The sequence below is a fragment of the Sylvia atricapilla genome, chromosome 7 (assembly GCF_009819655.1).
Source record: "Sylvia atricapilla isolate bSylAtr1 chromosome 7, bSylAtr1.pri, whole genome shotgun sequence".
NCBI lineage: Eukaryota > Metazoa > Chordata > Aves > Passeriformes > Sylviidae > Sylvia > Sylvia atricapilla.
Genome location: NC_089146.1, coordinates 13,917,446 through 13,935,350, shown reverse-complemented (window position 1 = coordinate 13,935,350; position 17,905 = coordinate 13,917,446). Strand labels below are relative to the sequence as shown.

Sequence of the window (17,905 nt, the reverse complement as noted above, 5' to 3'; positions counted from 1 at the left end):
TTCATGAAAATCCCCAAACACCTGCAAGGAAGATGCTCCAGCATACACTACTGAATCTTCCTGGGAGATTTGGACTGGGAAACAAGTTTCACTGTGCACAGAAACAGAGGCTTATAAGGGCAGCAGTAAACTCTGGGTGCAAGCTGCTCAGTTTCTTAGTTTGGGATTGGAGATAGAGCTATAAGGTTGTGTCTCTTGAGCTGTATAGTTGCTTTAATAGTGGTAGAACTGTTGTGATTTCTTTAAACATGGGAGGTCTCTTGGGAAACACATCTCTTTGATGTGGCATACCAATTACATTAGGAAGATGAGGAGGGAAGAGATTCAAGGTAATGCCAGGCTGGAAGCACTTAAGATGGTTTTTTTAGTTGTGTCTCTAATCCAGTAAGAAGTCATTGGCCTGTCTAGAAAATGCTTCTGGATATAGCTCTGTGGAAACAAGCATGTTTCCTTCTGCTTTAGGATTTGGGAGGGCAGGGGAGGGAATGAGGATGGTAGCAAGGCTCAAAATGAGTGCAGTCTTGCTTTTTTCTTTCTTAACAAAAGTTCTTATAAAATCTGGAGCTGACTATTGAATCCATAGATGTTTCCTGGAAATTTAGAATTGATTAAATGGAGTAGGTAAGATACTATGTTACATCAAGAGGTAGCTTCAAAAACTTCCATGCAGGACCTTATCTCCATAGACGCTGAGTATGAGCTCACTACTCTTGTATCATTCAATCAGGAGACTGTTGTCTGTGGTACCATCTGGGTTGTTGCCAAATCAGTGCCTTTTAATGAGCAAAATATACAAGTACAACACTCTTTATCCTATCAGTCCTCTAAGTGACATGCTTATTTTTGATGCTTTCAGGACAAGAATGCGTTACATCTCTATTCTGTCAATGGGAAATACCTGGGTTCTGAGACTCTGAAGGAGGAGGTGTCTGATCTGTGTGTAACTGGTGAATATATTGTGATGGGCAGCTTGCAGGGATTTCTTTCCATACGAGATCTCTACAGGTAATGTTACCACCATTTTTACTGAGATGTAAACATGAAGGCTTATAGAGAAATGGCTTTGTAGTAAACCTTGCTTGGTGCTATAGGTGATAGCTGTGCTTTTTCTGTGTTCCCCAACAAAAATGTTTTCAGTGGAACTAAAAATAAAATAAATGGAGAAAAATAAAATGAGAGGTTGTAACAGATCTTTCTTCCCAGACATTTATCCCAGTTAAACACCTAGAACTGACAGGAGGAGGTGTCAGTTTGCAAACTGTGCTGATCCCCTGATTAGTCACATGGAGCTCAGCAACTGCAGGATCAAACCTCATGTAGTTTTGCACTAATTTTGAAGCTCCAGTTACTGCTTAGTTCTGTAGAGCTCCATTGCTCCTCAGAATGGGAGGGATGTTTATCACTTAGGCAGCGTGGGACTGATGTCGTTGTTCTTCAGTGAAAATGTCTTGGCTTACTGACTTTGACCTATCCACATCTGTTCTTGTTGTTGAAGCTCTGTTTTGGGATACAATTAAATTTTTAGGATACAGTTAGATAATTGAACCTGCAATTGCCATCCTTGAGAAACTGTGTTTTATAGTGCATCCTGTGGACAGCAATTTCACCTGCATGTGATTCTTTATTGTATGTGGAAGCAAATACATGATGTACTTTCTCTCTGTGATTTCGTTCCTTTCAGCCTGAGTCTGAGCATCTCTCCCTTAGCCATGAGACTGCCAATCCATTGCATTTCTGTCACCAAAGAGTACAGCCACATCCTTGTTGGCTTGGAGGATGGCAAGTTGATTATCGTTGGTGTTGGCAAGCCAGCAGAGGTAAAACCCACCATCAAGAACTTTTTCTACCGAACAGTGGGAAGTTCACTTATTTCTGCTTTCCAGTTGAGCAAGAGGTCTCCTCTATGGCAGGGTAAATTTAAGAGCAAGTTTCAGTTTTCAGTGGGAAACAAGTAACTTTTGAGACTGCTCTACTGAAAGTTCTGATTGAGATTCAGAGGTATATAGGGATTGCAGATGGGAACCTCAGCTGGACTAACTTCCAGACTTTATCACTCACATCTGAATAAGCAAAGTCATAATAGCTAACCTTTTCTGAATGGGATAGTACTGTCAGCCTCTTCTTGATGAAATAATTTTCCAGAAGAAAATTGGAAATGAAAGAGAGCAAGCTACTTACTTTATTTTTTTTATGGTTTCTATCAGATATCTTTTAATATGCATTGACTGACATTGGGGGAAAAGATATTATTTCTTTCTGTTGAGAGTCTCTAATGGCAATGCACAAGGAATCACTTCTGTCGGTTCCCACTATCCCTGTGCTCCATATGGTGAACATAAACTTGGTTGGTCCTGCATATGCAATATGAATTACAGAGCATCCATCTCTCAAATAGATATGCTCATTTTTTTCCTGTGCAAAACATAGTTTTTGCTTTAATTATGTCTTGTCATGACTTTGAAAGTACTTGAATTAACTTAAAACTGCTTATTATCTTTATAATTCAATCTCTGTTGTGCTGCTATGTATTTATTTGAAAATGTGATTATCACTTTTGCATGATCTTTAGTACATGCCAGAAAAGTGTGTATTAATTCAATTTTATATTTTAAATGTGAAAACAGAGCAACTTTATTTGTCAGTATTTTTAAATGTTTTTGCTAGGAGATACATAGTTTAATATTGGAAAAAGGCTTCACACAATGGTAGTCTGATTTTACTTGCACTGGATGTGGAGGAGAGCTTTCCAGTGACTTTCAGTTTCCTATTGTAGAATTGAAAAAGAGATGATTATTGTGTGGTTAAACATATGGTTGTAACAACAGTTTTAAAATCACTGTCATTTCTAAGCTTCCTATTCCATAGAAAAGATATTTTGTAGGCTGAAATTTGTGTGTATCATTAGACTGAAGGCTTTTTGTTTTATTATTTTCTTTTTTTAATCACATCTATTTTTCTAACTATGCAGAAAGTGTTGTTTGAAGGACTGGATTCCTTTTATGCTTATAGAGGCTTTCCAATTACTTTTTTTCCAGGATTTTCTGTTTACAGTTCAGATGATATGCAAGCTTAATATCTGTGTAAATAGATTTTTTTTTTTTTAACACAAACATATAAGAAACAACATTATGTCCCAGATTTTCTAGTTTTCTATAATGGCATCAACCAATATATTTGAAAAGTCCGTGTATGTGGAGTGCTTATTTGTTGAATGACTTCTTTTTAGTTTGGAAGGAATGTGTTAATTCCTGGAACTTTATCCATATACAGAAGACAGTGTTGTAGTTTTGGCTTTTAGTGATAATACTGATCCTTAGGACAGAGGATTGGATCCTTAGCACAGACTTGCTTTAATGTGCAACGAGTGAAATGCTGCTTGATAGTAAGATTGGCCTTTAGTGTTTCTGCACTGACAGTTTCTAATATGGAGTACAATAAATGCTTTTGTATTTTTAACCATTACTTAGCTGTTCTGGATATTGCAGAAGGCTGGGCAATTATCAGTTGTTAGTGTTAGTCCTGGTCAGTGCTGTGCCTTTTCCAGAACTCTGCTGCTGTGCTGAGACAGTTCTGAAGCAGGTTACATTTGTAGTAGTAATTGTGAGGAACCATTCTCAAACTTGTAAAGGCATAGATCTTATTTATTGAACTGCAAGGAATTTCAGAACCTAATGCCAGGCTGATCACTACTGGCCAATCATCAACCTTGTGCTTAGGTAATTAAGAGTTTCTTACATACTATTGTCAGATTGCACACTACCAGATGCTGGATTTAATATGGCCTCTGGTTGCTTGTTATCTCTCTTATCCTGTGGAATACTCACTATGAATTACTTCTGCTTTAAACATTCCTCTGAACACTTCACCCAGGATCTTTGCAAGACTGTATAAATTTGACACCAGGAGATAACCTTTCTCTTTTTCCTTTATTCTGCTATCACTGTCCTGCATCTTGGCTGTTTTTTCTTTTTTCCACTTCTAGCAATTTCTGTTTGGAATCTCTAAAATAAAATGTCCTTTCTTCTCATTTGGTTCATTTTTGCTTGGCATTCACCTCTTCTTTTCCCTTCCTGTCTAAATAGCAATCTAAACACTCTTTCTAAGCTGTTCAGAGTAGGCTAAGCATCTAAGTACACATTAGTGGGTAATATCCCTTTAACTGTTCAAAACCAGAGAACACTGTGGTTAGTGTTAGTGTTTTGTGTCTTGTTTATTTTTTTTTTGTCAGCCCCAAGAATCATCCCTAAGTGTAACTTTCAGTTTATTTTCAAAAATTTTTTGTTGGTATATTTTGTTTATGCAGTACATTGTAGTGTCTGCATTTCACCAGATTCAGTGTCTGAATTCCTTTTTAATTTATCCACCTTATCCCTTCCCCCTCCTTTTGTTTCTCTGAATTACTTTTAAACAGATGCGCTCAGGTCAGCTTTCCCGAAAGCTGTGGGGATCAAGCAAACGGCTCAGCCAGATTTCATCAGGAGAGACTGAATATAACACTCAAGACCCCAAGTGATTGCTGCTTCTACCTTCTCTCATGGATTCCAGAAAAATGTTTAATCTTTTGGTCACTTTAAATGTATAAATATGTAATTAGGGCTTTGATTCTTAAGTCTGTTGAGAAGAACCTATGGCAGAGGTACAGTAGTAAGCATATGTACTCATGCAGGTTAGCTTGCTTGCGGATCTGTCCTGAACTGTGTTGACTTGTTCACAGCAAAAGCCCTTTCTCAACAGCTGCTAAAACTGTGTTTTGGGAGGGCTAAAAAAATCCTGAACAATCCCCCCACGAGTCTCCAAACCCCCAGATTACTAATTGAATTTAGGATAAGTAGCATTTGATTTAAAGCCAGTAGGGCCAGATGCTCCTTGATAACAAACAAGATATTTGGCTTTGCTTTGACAGCACTGTTATTCCCCACTAAATTAAAACTCTGGTAGTTGCAATGGTTGGAATCAGAATTGGATAGATGATGGTTACGGCCTTCTCAATGCATTCATTAGCCTAATGAACTTTATTACAGTTTGTTTGTGTAAATGGCTGTTGCTCTCTTCTTCTGTGTAGTTCCAGTTTTAGGCTGTTCTGCAAGGAACATCTGTGTTGCACTACTTTATCAGAAATTGTTTTAAGTACAGACATGAATAACTTCAGAGGAGTTGGAGGTGGTGAAGGAGCTGAAGGAGGTAGGAAATATTGCTGCTGAAAATTATTTATATTGTTAAGTAAACTTAAGACATACACCAAGAAATCCCATTATATATTTAATATCTTGCAGAAGTACCCAGGAAGGCTCATTATCTATATTGCTCAAATATCAATCTGCTTCATTAGTAAGGCAACTCCTGCAAACAAAAGATAAATTTCCACTGCAGAATCATTATGCAACATTGCAGCACAATTCAATTAAAAATAGCACCTGTTTGTTTCTTGGCTTGGTGTTCACCAAACCAGTTGTTAGCCATTTTTTTTTTCTGTAAAAATAAGCAGGGAAAAACAGATGATATATCCGTTTTCAAAATGCATTTAAGACCTTGTAAAAGAAAAAATCAGATCCTTATGTGTTTTCTGTATCCAGTTATCCAATTGCTTACAATGTTTTGGAGAAGCCATTACTGATTTTGTTTGTTTAGCAATACATGTTGGTAGAAGGGTGTGTGTTCTCCTATCAATATGATATTTTTCTAATATTACTGACTGAAATTATAAACCCTATACTGTTAGAAAAGCTGCGTGCTGAGGGAAAAATACAAATTTCCAGATCAGCATGTGAAGGGGTGTGTGTGTATGTGTGTGTATATATATGTGTGTGTGTATATATGTATATTCATGTATGTATTAAAAGAAGAAAATCAGTCCCATGGGGTGAGGGCAGCACAGATACAAGGCACGTGTGATTGTTATCTATTATGTTCCCTTTTGGGTCCCCCTTTCTTCCCTCTACCATCGCTTTTCTTGTTATTTTTTATTTATTTATTGAAATGAATCTGTGTTGTGTCTCTCATAAATGGTATCAGATGTTCCCTGTGGCTGGGGAGTTGTTGAACTACCTGAGGAACATAATGTATAATCTCATTTCATTAATTTTTAAGCACAATATTTATTAATTTTATGGAAATAATAATACCCTCTTTACCCCTGCTAAAGGATGATCTTTACAAGTTATGTTAGTCTCATTCAAACTAATTTCTCCTCCTCACTTTCTTTACTGGAAAAAAATCCTCTTGATGGCTGATTGGTGTAATTTGTAAAGAAAGTTCTGTTGCATCGTCTTAACTTTTGTAAATGAAATAATAAATCAGATGAGTGAACAAGTGGGTCTTATGCATAGTTGCAATATTCTGCCTGATCACTGTGACAGACTGGATTGTCTGGAAAGTTAGGAGAAAATAAGAATTATTTTCCTGAGTCACTTGCCAAGAGAGGATTAAAATTCCAAATGTAGAGTGGCGTGGGTTTTTTCATACTCTGTGTATGTAAAAATAAAAAAGTAAATTAACCCACATCCCATATTTTTTAAATAAGCTATAGAGAAGTGAAAAATACTATTTTAATCAATTACCTATTCAGTAAGAATACTAAGGATACTGTGGAAGTATTAAGTTTGTTCATGGGAATGTGAAGTATGTTTGTCCATTATGATTTCATGAAGAAGGGATTTAAGGGAAGCTCTTTGGAGAGTAGTTTAGAAGTATTTCAGCTCAGAGTGTGAGATCTTTCTGTGCTATGGGAGATTGAAAAAACTCAGTTGGGGCATTGAATTGATGGGTTTTATATGTATGCATAAATGTTGTGTTTACATGCATAGAGGAGGCTAAGTGTTTATTTGTAGGGGAGGGGGGCAGGAAATGATCATGTTTTAGGCTGTGAGAATCAAGTGGAAAAAGGGAGATGGGTCTTTATGTAGTGTTTGGTGGGAGCACAGTTTTCTTATTGTCACTTACGCAGAGATGTTTGCATAGGCATTTGAAAACATGCTATTGTGGGTTGGGTACATTTATACAACAGCTGAATTAACATTTTTAGTAGTTCAGTAATAAAGAATACTGAATACAGTCTGTCAGTTTAAGTAAAATATCATGTTGCAATAATTGAAATAGTTTATGATGAAGACCTTTCACACTTAAATAATTTCAGTGCATAACAAGCACTGGATGATCATCACAAATACCTGGGACTGGTTTAAATGTGGACAGTTCTTGGGCTCTCAAACTCAAGGCTAGTCTGTGCTTGGTACAAAGTAGGAGCAGCAGAATGAGGAGAGGGCAGGTTAGCTCTGAGCTGCTTTATGCCCCAGGTGGAAGGGCAACATCCATGGCCTTTAGATCTGAGATATGGTCCTTGGGGGTAGGAGGTGTATACCATCACACACTTGGCATCCTTGCCAGAGGCCATCTGGAAGGACCTCCATAGCTCTGAAGGTCTGCACTTCGCCTTTATTTAAAACCCGCTTTAAATAAAAGATGAGTCGTGTGAGCATTAGCTGGTATGTTGTTTCTTTTAGGTTTAACTTATTTGCATAAAAAGTAGACAATAATAATTAAAAATACAAAATATTTTTTCTGATCAGCAGTTTAGGTCAGTTGAATTGTAGCCTGTTGTGCAGTACAGTGTAAATTGGTGAACTGACGTTCATAATTCTTTGATTTCCTCGAGTCACTAAAGTTTAGGATCCCATTTTGTTTTTCAGGTAGCATTGGTAAAATAAGATTCTCCTTTGGTTTTGATCAAAGATTTGTTTAAGTGTAAAAAGTAAAGTTTCAAGATGAGAGGATTCCAATGAGGAATTTGTAACAAGTCTCATGTGACATTTATTTCACAGCACTACATTTGTCAAGATCTTTGTGACATCTTCATTTGTTTAATTTTTTGAACAACTCTAATAATATTTATCAAAGTTTAAGTATGCTTACCTTTGAAGATGAGTAAGTAGGGGTGTAAATATATATCTCTAAAAAAGAAACTGAAAACTGACCTGCTTTTCATACCTGTATATAAATGAGATCCAGTAGTTAGCAGTATTAATTTCGTAGCACAGTTTTGAACTTGCATACCAAAGGATATTTAGAAGATATGTCTCTTTTATTTCAGGTGACATGAAATTGTTAAATTTCTCTAGATCAATTTCCTTATAATTCTTGATAGCATTTTTAGTTGTCTTTTTAGCTGTAGTGAAGAATCCCATCTAGTCTTTGCTGGGTTTGAACTATACAAGTGTACAGAAAGTGAAATGCTCTTCAAGTTAGCATCTGACATAAGCAAATTTTTCTGTACCGATATACTTACCACAGGATATCTAGAAACCATGTCTTCTATCATCCATGTAGCTTACCAGCACAACATAATTATAATCCCAGTTCTAGAGTAACTGCATTTGTCCTGATGGTTAATACATATTGTGGAAATTAGGTTTTTGTAGGAAAATAATTGATTGTTAGATACTAAAAAGAAAAGAAATTTTAAATCAACCAAACGATCAAGACCACCCCCAACCCCCACAACTTCCCCTCCAAAAAAACCCAAACTCACTCACATCCATATTACAACTGTTCTGTTAATCTGCAATATTGATTTAAACAAGCTTTTTCTCCTCTGGCATACCTCAGATCATGCATATTATCACAAAACAGGTTTATCAGTCTTCACAGGCTTTAAATGGCCAAGTCAATCGGCTGTCTTATAAGGATCCCCTTGAAAGTTGGATTTCTTTGTCATTTAAATGAGTGCAAAGAACTAACTTTCTGCACTGGAAAAATTATGTATGGGACTGGTAACATCAGTCTGCTTTAAAATAGTCCTGCAGGAATGATAAATTTATTTTTGTAATACACAGATCATATAGGTATTTTAACTCTTGCTTTAGTCAATGGAAGCTGTATACCTCACTTCCCTAAACCATGTCTTCCTCCTCCGTTTCCTTTGCAAACCTTTCCCAATCCTAATTAACAAAATCATTAGAGAAGATAAGCAAAGGAACCAAATGCTGCGCAAAGCTTTTACTGTGTATGTGTATTTAGTTGAAAATATATATCTATATACAGATTATTGAATGGTAGGGAGCTTTAGAGCTTGAAGGGGTGTAGAGATGTCAACCTCCTTCTGCTCCTATATTGAGAGTCTCTGTAGACACATGCTCTGTATTGTCACCTGAAACATTCCTGTCTTCCACTGCTAAAGGCACCTTGCTGTGTTTAAATGCTGAGCCGAGGTGCTGTGAGTATTTTTTCCCTTTCAAAGAATTTAAAAAGAAAAAGAAGCGTGAACATATAAATGCATATCCTAATGTGAGCCTAGGGCCTGACCTAATAAATATTGTTATGTGAAAGCACTACATAGGGTTACATTTATTTGAATGGAAATTCAAGCATGTGCTTCAGTGCTAAGTCTTATGCATTCTGGCTTGAAAGATGCGTTGGTTTTGGCTGCAAATAGGACACTTGTTGGTAGTCTCCTTTTGGGGAGAGTAAGTTTCCATGGTATCATTTACATGTGGGTACACTGTATGCCAATGTTAGAGTCAACTGAAGCGTTTGAAAGATGTCTTTCCCTCCATTCCAAGGAGTCAGTCTTACTATTCCTAAATTGCCCTTGTAAGCACATACTTTTGAAGGAAGCGTTTTCTAAAAAGCTACTGCATTAAAAAAAAAAAAAAAATTGGTAAAATGCTATTGTTCCCGTCTTCAGTGTTATAATCATCAGATGCCTGAATGTAAAAATGCCTCTGAATGGCACCATAGCATGCTCTGCATTTCAGTTGAGTGCCATTCACCTCACTGCAGTCTTGAACACCCTGTGTGTGAGGAACCGCTTGCAGTGTTTAGTCCAAGGTAGCCTTTGTTCAGTTTTAACTCACCTTTTTGCTGTGCATCTGTGGAAGAAGACTGATGTGTTTTTCTTTTAGTTACCATTTACCTAAGTGGCCCAAATAAAATAGGTGTTTCACTTGTTTTCAACAGTTCCTTCAGTGTGTGTTCTTCCTAGTTTTGTTCAGTGGACTTGAAGTTTGGCAGGTATTTCCAGAGTTTAGGTCTGTGCTTATACTCAACACAGACACAATTTTGTCACACATCTTCTGCCCCAGAAGCATGATTGTCAGTATAGATTATGGTTTAAAGCTGCTAAGGTGTTTTGAGATTGGAATATAAAACATCCAGCCATATATATCATAGATCTAACAGAACTTGGAGGCCACTTCTTTATTTAGCTTCCCATCTAGTCAGTATTTTCCTCTCAAGGGAGCCATATCTTTTGCCTTGAAATAGCTTTAAAATAAACTTAAGTCTTGCACCTGACAATACTACTTTAGTCAATACACAGCTGTGAGCTGTTTCTTGAAGAAAGCCATGAGGAGAGAAAGGAATTAAAGAAAAAACTTGCAATAGGTATTCTGATTTTGCAAAAGCAGCTTAGTACGAGATTAGAGAAATGCTGCATGTGAGACTTAACTTCCCTTTGGTCAGTGTTGTGATGGAAGTTGTGATGCTACTCAGTTTGCCTGATGAATTTCTACTGCCACTAATCGGGGTGGAAGCAAAGACCTTACAGCAAAGTTAACCATATCTTCTGATAATACTTACAGATTGTGCAATTATGTGATTACAAATGGATCTTTAAATGCCAAAAAATGCCTTTTTCAAGAGTTAAATGTTAGGTCTAAAGAGTGTTGAAAATAGCTACTTTCAGAAATGAGCCTTCAGGCACTGTAATGAATTTGCTGTCTGTCTTCTGTGCAATATCTTTTTCCCTCTGGGTGCTTTAAGAGTATACTGTATGTCTTACTTTGTTTTGATCAATATGTTTTAAGAGTGTGTATATTGGCTAATGATGGATTTTTTTCCTGTACAGCATGGTGGAAGATGTTTTAAAATTTTGCACTTTTCTAGGATTTGCAAGTTTGTAACCTGAAAATTTTTAACATGCACACTTTTGTACATAATTAGTATTGTATATATTTAACATAAGTCTGAAGCAAAATAAAAGTAACTGAATGCATAACTTCTCCCTTTATTCATAGCACAAAAATTAAACTAAGTGGGAGTACACTGAATGAACAATTCTTTTATTTAGCAGGTAAAAGCAGGCCATGGGAACAGCTGACTCAGTGTCCTGTCTTAATTGTGTTAAGGCAACTTTTTTTTTTTTTGGTGGAGAAGGAATCAAAGTGGATACGTGAATCTACAGGCCCCTTCAAGCTTTGAATAGCTATGATTATCCAAGAACTGCAATAAAAACTGTCCTTTTGCTGGGAAGGAGATGTCCAAGACATGCACTGGGGTGAGGAAAAGAGCCCACTAATCCATATTTATCTTGATTTATAAAGCTGAAGTTCACCACCCACCCTGGGAGTACAAGCATCTCTTTCATTCTTCCCCATATAGTAACTTCTGCTGCAGAATCTGGAAGGCTACAGATTGAGGGGCTTGCTGTCAGTCAAGAGGAAACTGAAATCTGTTCCAGGCTCATGTTCAGTTGGTTTCTTGCCCCTGCAAACAAGACAAACCATGCTGTGAGCTTCAGTGGGAGGTGGGACTATGCTGCTTCTATCTGTTACTAGGGATGGATCAAGACACCCTTATTGTGAACAAGAGAGTTTTGACTCCCTTCTTTGCTTACATCATGTGACAAGTATTTTAGATTTCCTAATAGTGTCCATATAATTCTAGATATGGATTCCCTTGTTCTGGGAATTAGGGTCAACTGGAATTTCTCTGGCTTTCAATAAAGGAGCTGGATACTGGGGCTCTTTCTGTGAAAGGTAACTAGAATTTGGGAACATAAATATCAATGGATGCAATGCCAAAGCAGGCACTGGCTTAGTCAGAAATCCTTCAGGGTTCCGTTGGCTCCTTTGGAGCATTAAACAATGCTCATATTTTCCCCAACGTGAAATGGAACCAAGGAATTAAGTAACTTCTGATGTGGGGGACAGGCAGCATGTGTCAGGAGTCTAATAGAAGCCTCTCTTCCTTTCTGTCTGAAGGAGGATATCAATTCAAGTGAAGCATTTACCTCAAAAACAGACGTGCTCCTGTCACTCCTTGCAGCGTGGCTTTATCTCCTTCCACTAACAGCATCGTACCCTCCCGCAAGCCCTGGTGGAGGAGGAAACATTTAAAGTGATGTTCAAGCTAAGTGAAAGGGTAGAATGCTTATCACAAGCAGGCCAGTCTTAGTGCCACCATGACTACAGATTAAACCTTCTCGCCTCTTGCTAATGAAGAGGTAAAGACAAAATAAGGTGAGTTATCTTGTTTCAGAAGTTGATTTTCTTGTTTATTTCAGTTTTCACTCTTTAAGGAGAAACCATTAAGGAGGAGAAGAAACTGTCTTTTCCCACAGTTATTCTTAGATCCAGTTTGGGTGGAGCAAAAGCCAGCTGGGTTTGTTAGTGCACAAGCTTTCTACTACAAGACCAACACAGGGACAGCAAACATAGGGGTCCCACTTGCCCTGACAGACATAATGAAATGACATACACACTACTGAATGTGCAGATTCAGAAACTCTATCACAGAGATTTAAGTTAAGGGTATCTGGGCGAGTTTGGTACCATGTGCATGCACACCACCCCCACTACACAATATATGATGGCCAGTGACTGCAAAGATCAGAGCTGCCTAAAATAGCATTGAGCAACATTAACAGGAGTATGCATTTCATGGCCCTAATCCATTTTCTACAATGTGCAATATCCAAGGCTGAAGCTCTTACTCTTAGCAAGAATACAATTAGCATTCCCATCCATGCTTCTGTAAGTCCTGACAGGCAGGGAACCTACACTGAGAGCCGGTATGAATGCATTTAAAATGTTTATCATGCTACAGCTTCCTGATGGAGAACTACTACTCACCAGAACTGGAGGAGTGTTTGGTTCTTCATGATACTGGAGGATTCTTTCCTCTCTTGTCTCCTGCATTAATGAGCAGAGATTTAGCTTCCCAGGCCATAAGGTACGATTTGGAGCTATCCAAGTAGCATGACGTAAAACAATTTCATAACATGAAACAAAGCTGGCACTTCCCCTCAAGTAGAATGGGATGGCAGGATTGACTCTTAATAGTTATGTGTTTTACTCTTCATCACTGGCAGCAATTTACTGCAGGTTGATCAAATAGAACTCACAGAGTCACAACCCTCAAAAGCCTTAAAACTTACTTCTACTCAATTCATCCTTTTTTTTTTTTTTTTTTTTTTTTAATTAGTACTATCTCTCTGTGGAGAGACAGTACTAATACTACCAGGAAGGTGGTAGAAGCAAATGCCTGAGGTGCCACCTTTGTGAAAGAGAGTAGTGAATTATGGATTTTCAGTGGTTAAGTATTTGCTTGTTTGCCTTCAAGTAGGTATTACACTGAAGAACTTTCTGTCATGTTTCCTGAGGTTTGCTGCTGAACTGAGCAACAGTAAAGAAAAAAAAGCCATAGGAACACAGCAGGGACTTGGTACAGCAAAGAGCTTCTAGCCTCCTCTGAGGGAAAGAGCAGCAGTTATTTATAGGGAAAAGACTGCCTGCTTATCTATGCAAGCTGATTAAATGAATACCTACAACTTCATCTAAATCTAGAAGCACACCCCTATCCATCATCCCTTCATTGTTCCCTAATTCTTAATACTTCCTCTAACCATGGAGTTCTGATTACAAGGAGGAAGGTATTTAGGTTGTTAGAAGATGCACCACACAGCTTGTTCCCTGAAGAATTAACTGACATGCTATTCAAGAAGGAGCTCCTCCCCACTGTATGGAAATCTGTCTGATGGCTGAAGAGTTTTTCTTTCAGCTATAGTGCATGTGCTTGCTCTGTACTGGATATTACAGGCTGTGCTCCCTGCAAGGGTACCAGTGCCTGGGTATTTTCTTACACAACAACTCTATGAATCTCAAGATCTGCCTGTTGTGATAATTTCTTCAGACTTTCAGATATTTAAGCCTCTTAATCTATGTTTAAGTTAGGTCTTCCCAAGCAGCAAGTAAGACAGAACTTTCCAGAACCACAGTGCTTTGCAACTTAACACTTCAGGTTTGTTTTTTTTTTTTTTTAAATTCCCCCATTCCATGCCAGGTATCAAGCATTTCAGCAATATTTCAGACACTGCGGAGCTTCTGTTTGTGAAAAACACTGTGTTCAGTAATACTGTTGCCAACTCTTCTTCCCAAGCAAAGTTATGTTTTAGGAGGAAGTAAATTGTTGTTGCCTCATTGGCATTTCCAGTTTCTCAAGGGAGCAGCTGTTTGACATTCTATAAGTTTGTAAGGCCTCAAAAATGCACACTATTTTTACACCTCCACACCCTGGTTACTGTGTTAGTTCTGGTGTGCTTTACTTACACCCATATGAGTCCTTTTAGTGTCTGGGTCCAGGTAGTGGGGGTTAATATTAAAAGGAACTAATCCTAGAGCCTTCAGCGAAGGTGGGTAAACAATTGGCATGTCATTGGTGGTATTGATGCTGATGGTAGCAACATTGGTTCCAGCACTGGATCCCATGTAAGGAATCCCATCCTGAAAGACAAAAGCAGTGATCAGTCTGCAGTATCACAACTAGGAACTCCATTTTATAGCATCTTCTATCCATCTCAGAGACTCATCAGTCAGATTAGACTTAGTCCTTCTGGCTCATTTACTGCTAACTTTACTGGTGAAAGGCAGAATAAGAATTCAGGTTCTGAGGTGGGCAGTAGCTCCTGTGTCAGAGAATTAACTGCTGCCTGCCTTGTACTCACAATTCTGTGACCCCCCAAAGAGAGAACTTGCCAGGCTGTCAGTGCATGTTGGACTTTGCTATTAAGAGGAGAGACTTGCCTCTATTGCAGTTACAGGAGATATCTGAACTGGCTTTTAACTAGCTTCTGAAGAGAGTAGACCATGAGAAGCTCAGTGCAATGTTGTCACAGCATCAACTTACCAATACCCTGACCAGTTTAGCACTGCTTAGGTATTAGTACTGAGTACTATGCTGTACATAGAAGAATGCCATAAAATATGAAACTATACAGGTAATGCTGAACAATTTGTAAAAATAGAGCTGCCTCGAGACAGCTGGTGGTAATGTAACCAAGTAGTAATTGGTATTTGGACATTTTCTGGCTTTCATTCCCACAACAGACGCTGAATTTCTATATATTAAGGTAAGCCAAGTTAACCTTTAGTCTTGGCAGCTGGCCTTACTGTGGCTTGTATAAATCTGCATAGTCATTTGCAATTCCACATTGCTAGGGAACACCTTGCTTCTATTCTCCTCCAGAAATGGTGTATCTTTGCTGTGCCTTAGGAGATTCACCAGCTAGACTGGTGCTGCTGACCAGAGGGACTCAATGGCACTCACAGCTCTCAGTTCCAAGGAGATACAAAAATTACATTAATTTTCAATATCAACAGGACACTGTCTAAAAGGCGTGTATGGATCCAACTTTATCACCAGTTCATTAGCAGACAACCTGCAACATGAACACATCTATCTCAACAAGATATGAAGTGGACATCTCAAGCTGAAAAACAGGGTTTCTGGACATAGGTTAAATCCTGCACTGGTCTTTTGACTGGTATTTTGCGGGATTTACTTCTAGGGTTCTACGTAGCATTGTACATCCCAAGGTCTTGCAATCTTGAAAACTGCTCTAGGAAGACAGACTGCTGACTTCAAGTCTTTTCAATGACTCAAAACCAGCCTTATGTGGCCATGTTTTTTATTTCACCAGGTTGTTTGAGATGGCTTGACATTTGAGGGATATTAGAGACAAAAATGCAGAATCAGCTTGGATTTGTCTGAACAAAAGCTTGTGCATGAGATCCTGCCATTCAGACTTGGCCACGATCTGTAGTTTTACCTCAAGAACTCTCTTCCTGATCTCATGTATCAGACTGTTGTCATAAAGAGCTTTCAGGAGACGAAATGTGTTCCCACCTCCTGCAGAAAGAAAGTTCAGCTTAGTTAACATGCTTTCACTATCAGTTTCAATTGAAGCCTTTACAAACTTGGCAGGCGCAATGAGTTCTGTGCTCTATTCAGGTGAAGCTCTATTCTTTGAGAAGCAGTAAAATCAGAAGCTTCAGAAGAATGGTCATTGGGCGGGCCCTGGGCATGCCCTGAGTTGTCCTCGTAAGGCTGCCGCTGTCTCACAGTGACCTCTCTTCCATACCCAGGACTGTGGTATTAGGACTAGAACTTGGGCTTGCTAAAGTGATGATACAGCTGTTATGATCATGTTTTTACACTGAGGTACTGTCCAAAATAATAATTTGAAATTTACTGGAGATGGAGTTCCATTAATAAAACTGCTTCCGAGCCCACCACTAAATTTAGGGTCTTTGGGTCCCAAGTACTGTCTTCTGTAGTTTCTAATTAATAGGCCTAACTGCTTAACTGTTGGTCTTCAGTGCCACCTCTGAGCAGGACTAATCCTGTGCCCTATATAAGCATTCACTGCGAGTAAGAACTAAAACTTACCGATAAATATTGCTTCAGATTTCCTTATGGCTTCCACTGGATCACAAGATTCATGAATGCTGTCCAGCCCATAACCTTAAATGAAAAAGTATTTACCTTTGCCATGTCAGTTTGGTGGAAGAATGTGATATGTTCCCTCCCTGCCCACCTCCTCCAACCCTGAGCCAAATGTATCAACCAGGGAAATTTCTCTGGAACTCTACAACATAAAACAGAGCATACATCCTACATTTGTGCAGGGCTTCGGCATCCAGCTGTACAAAAGGAAATGTTTGTTTTGTGGATATATGCACTGAGTATCTAGGAGCAGAGCATTTCACTCAGCAGGTGCAGGCCAAGGCACAATATCCTGCTGAGCATTACCAGGTAACTAGAAAATGGGGAAAAAGCTGTTAGTCCTCAGCTTGGGTGTGCTGAAGTCTGTCAGGATGTGTTGTATCTAGCATTGTTTGTGCAAATACCTGATATGAGTATTGTTTCTGTTAAAATGCCTGACTGATAGATTTGCCTTGCTGGGGTTCACTGAGTACAGGAAGTGTCAAGACAGACAGAAGAACACGGGCATTTGATAGCAGCAATCTTCCTGCAAGTCAAGGAGCAAAGTGTGCTGCCCAGGAAGTGAGTACTAGTTATTACCACACTAACGTGTCCAAAGTTACCCTCAACAGTGATAGATACTAGGTGGAGGTCCTGCTGTAGGCTGCTCTGCAGAGATCTTTGCTCCAAGCAAAGTTCAGCTGCTGCCCATCATGAACTATTTGGCTCTTTGATGTGCTTTAAATCATGGTCTTCACTAAATACCAGTAGCTGCACAGCTTAAGCAGAGGTTTAAGAAACAGGGGAAGAAATGTGTTCCCTTACGTGATAAAGAAGGATAAAAAGATGTCACTTAATAGTTAGGGATAACATCTTCCTCTCTGGAGTGGGTAGAAGTGTTTGTAGCCGGATTTCTTCTGGAGGCCTCTAAAACATCTCTTTCCAGGCAAAAGCCGCCTCCCGCAGCTGGCTGTCCCCGCCGCCCGTACCGCAGCAGCCCAGCCCAGCCCGTGTTCCCGGTCGTGCCCCGCGGCGCCGCCGGCCCGGGGCGCTCCGTGCCCGCACCCTGCTCCCCCGCAGCCCCGGGCACGGCCGGCGCGGCCGCCCTTACCCAGGCTTTCAAACTTCTCCCTGGCCGTGCGGGCGTAGGCGTCGCGGTCGTGCAGGGCGTAGGGGATGAACAGCACCCGCTTCACCTTCCTGGGAGAAGAGAGGGAGAGAGCGGTGGGCGCGGCGGAGGCGGGGGCCGGGCGCGCTCCCGCAGCCCTGCACGGCGCTTACTGCCCGAGGAAGCTCTGGATGTGCTGCTGGCAGTGGCCCAGGTAGCCCCCTCCGTGCAGGGTGGAGTTGGAGATGAGCAGCAGGCGCCGCGGGCTCCCCATGCCGAGCCGAGGCGAGCCGTGCTCCGGCCCGGCCCGGTCCGCCCCTT

General features: G+C 39.6%; 2 protein-coding genes across 2 annotated transcripts in view; one reads left to right on the top strand and one right to left on the bottom strand.

Annotated features, from left to right (window-relative positions):
- NBEAL1 (neurobeachin like 1) overlaps positions 1 to 10,990 on the top strand; it is a 76,989-nt gene extending 65,999 nt beyond the window's left edge. Inside the window, 3 exon segments of the mRNA XM_066322695.1 lie at positions 857 to 1,005; positions 1,682 to 1,817; positions 4,412 to 10,990. Coding sequence (XP_066178792.1) covers positions 857 to 1,005; positions 1,682 to 1,817; positions 4,412 to 4,513 — 387 coding nt within the window. The 3' untranslated portion in view covers positions 4,514 to 10,990.
- Positions 10,991 to 11,033: 43 nt separating this feature from the next.
- LOC136363446 (alpha-aspartyl dipeptidase-like) lies at positions 11,034 to 17,892 on the bottom strand. Its single transcript, XM_066322694.1, has 8 exons — positions 17,758 to 17,892; positions 17,588 to 17,676; positions 16,441 to 16,515; positions 15,821 to 15,900; positions 14,322 to 14,495; positions 12,846 to 12,905; positions 12,005 to 12,087; positions 11,034 to 11,478 (listed from the first exon to the last, which is right to left on the bottom strand). Exons 1-8 carry the CDS (start codon positions 17,856 to 17,858, stop codon positions 11,400 to 11,402), a joined length of 741 nt encoding a protein of 246 aa, XP_066178791.1. The 5' UTR covers positions 17,859 to 17,892; the 3' UTR covers positions 11,034 to 11,399.
- Positions 17,893 to 17,905: the final 13 nt, after the last annotated feature.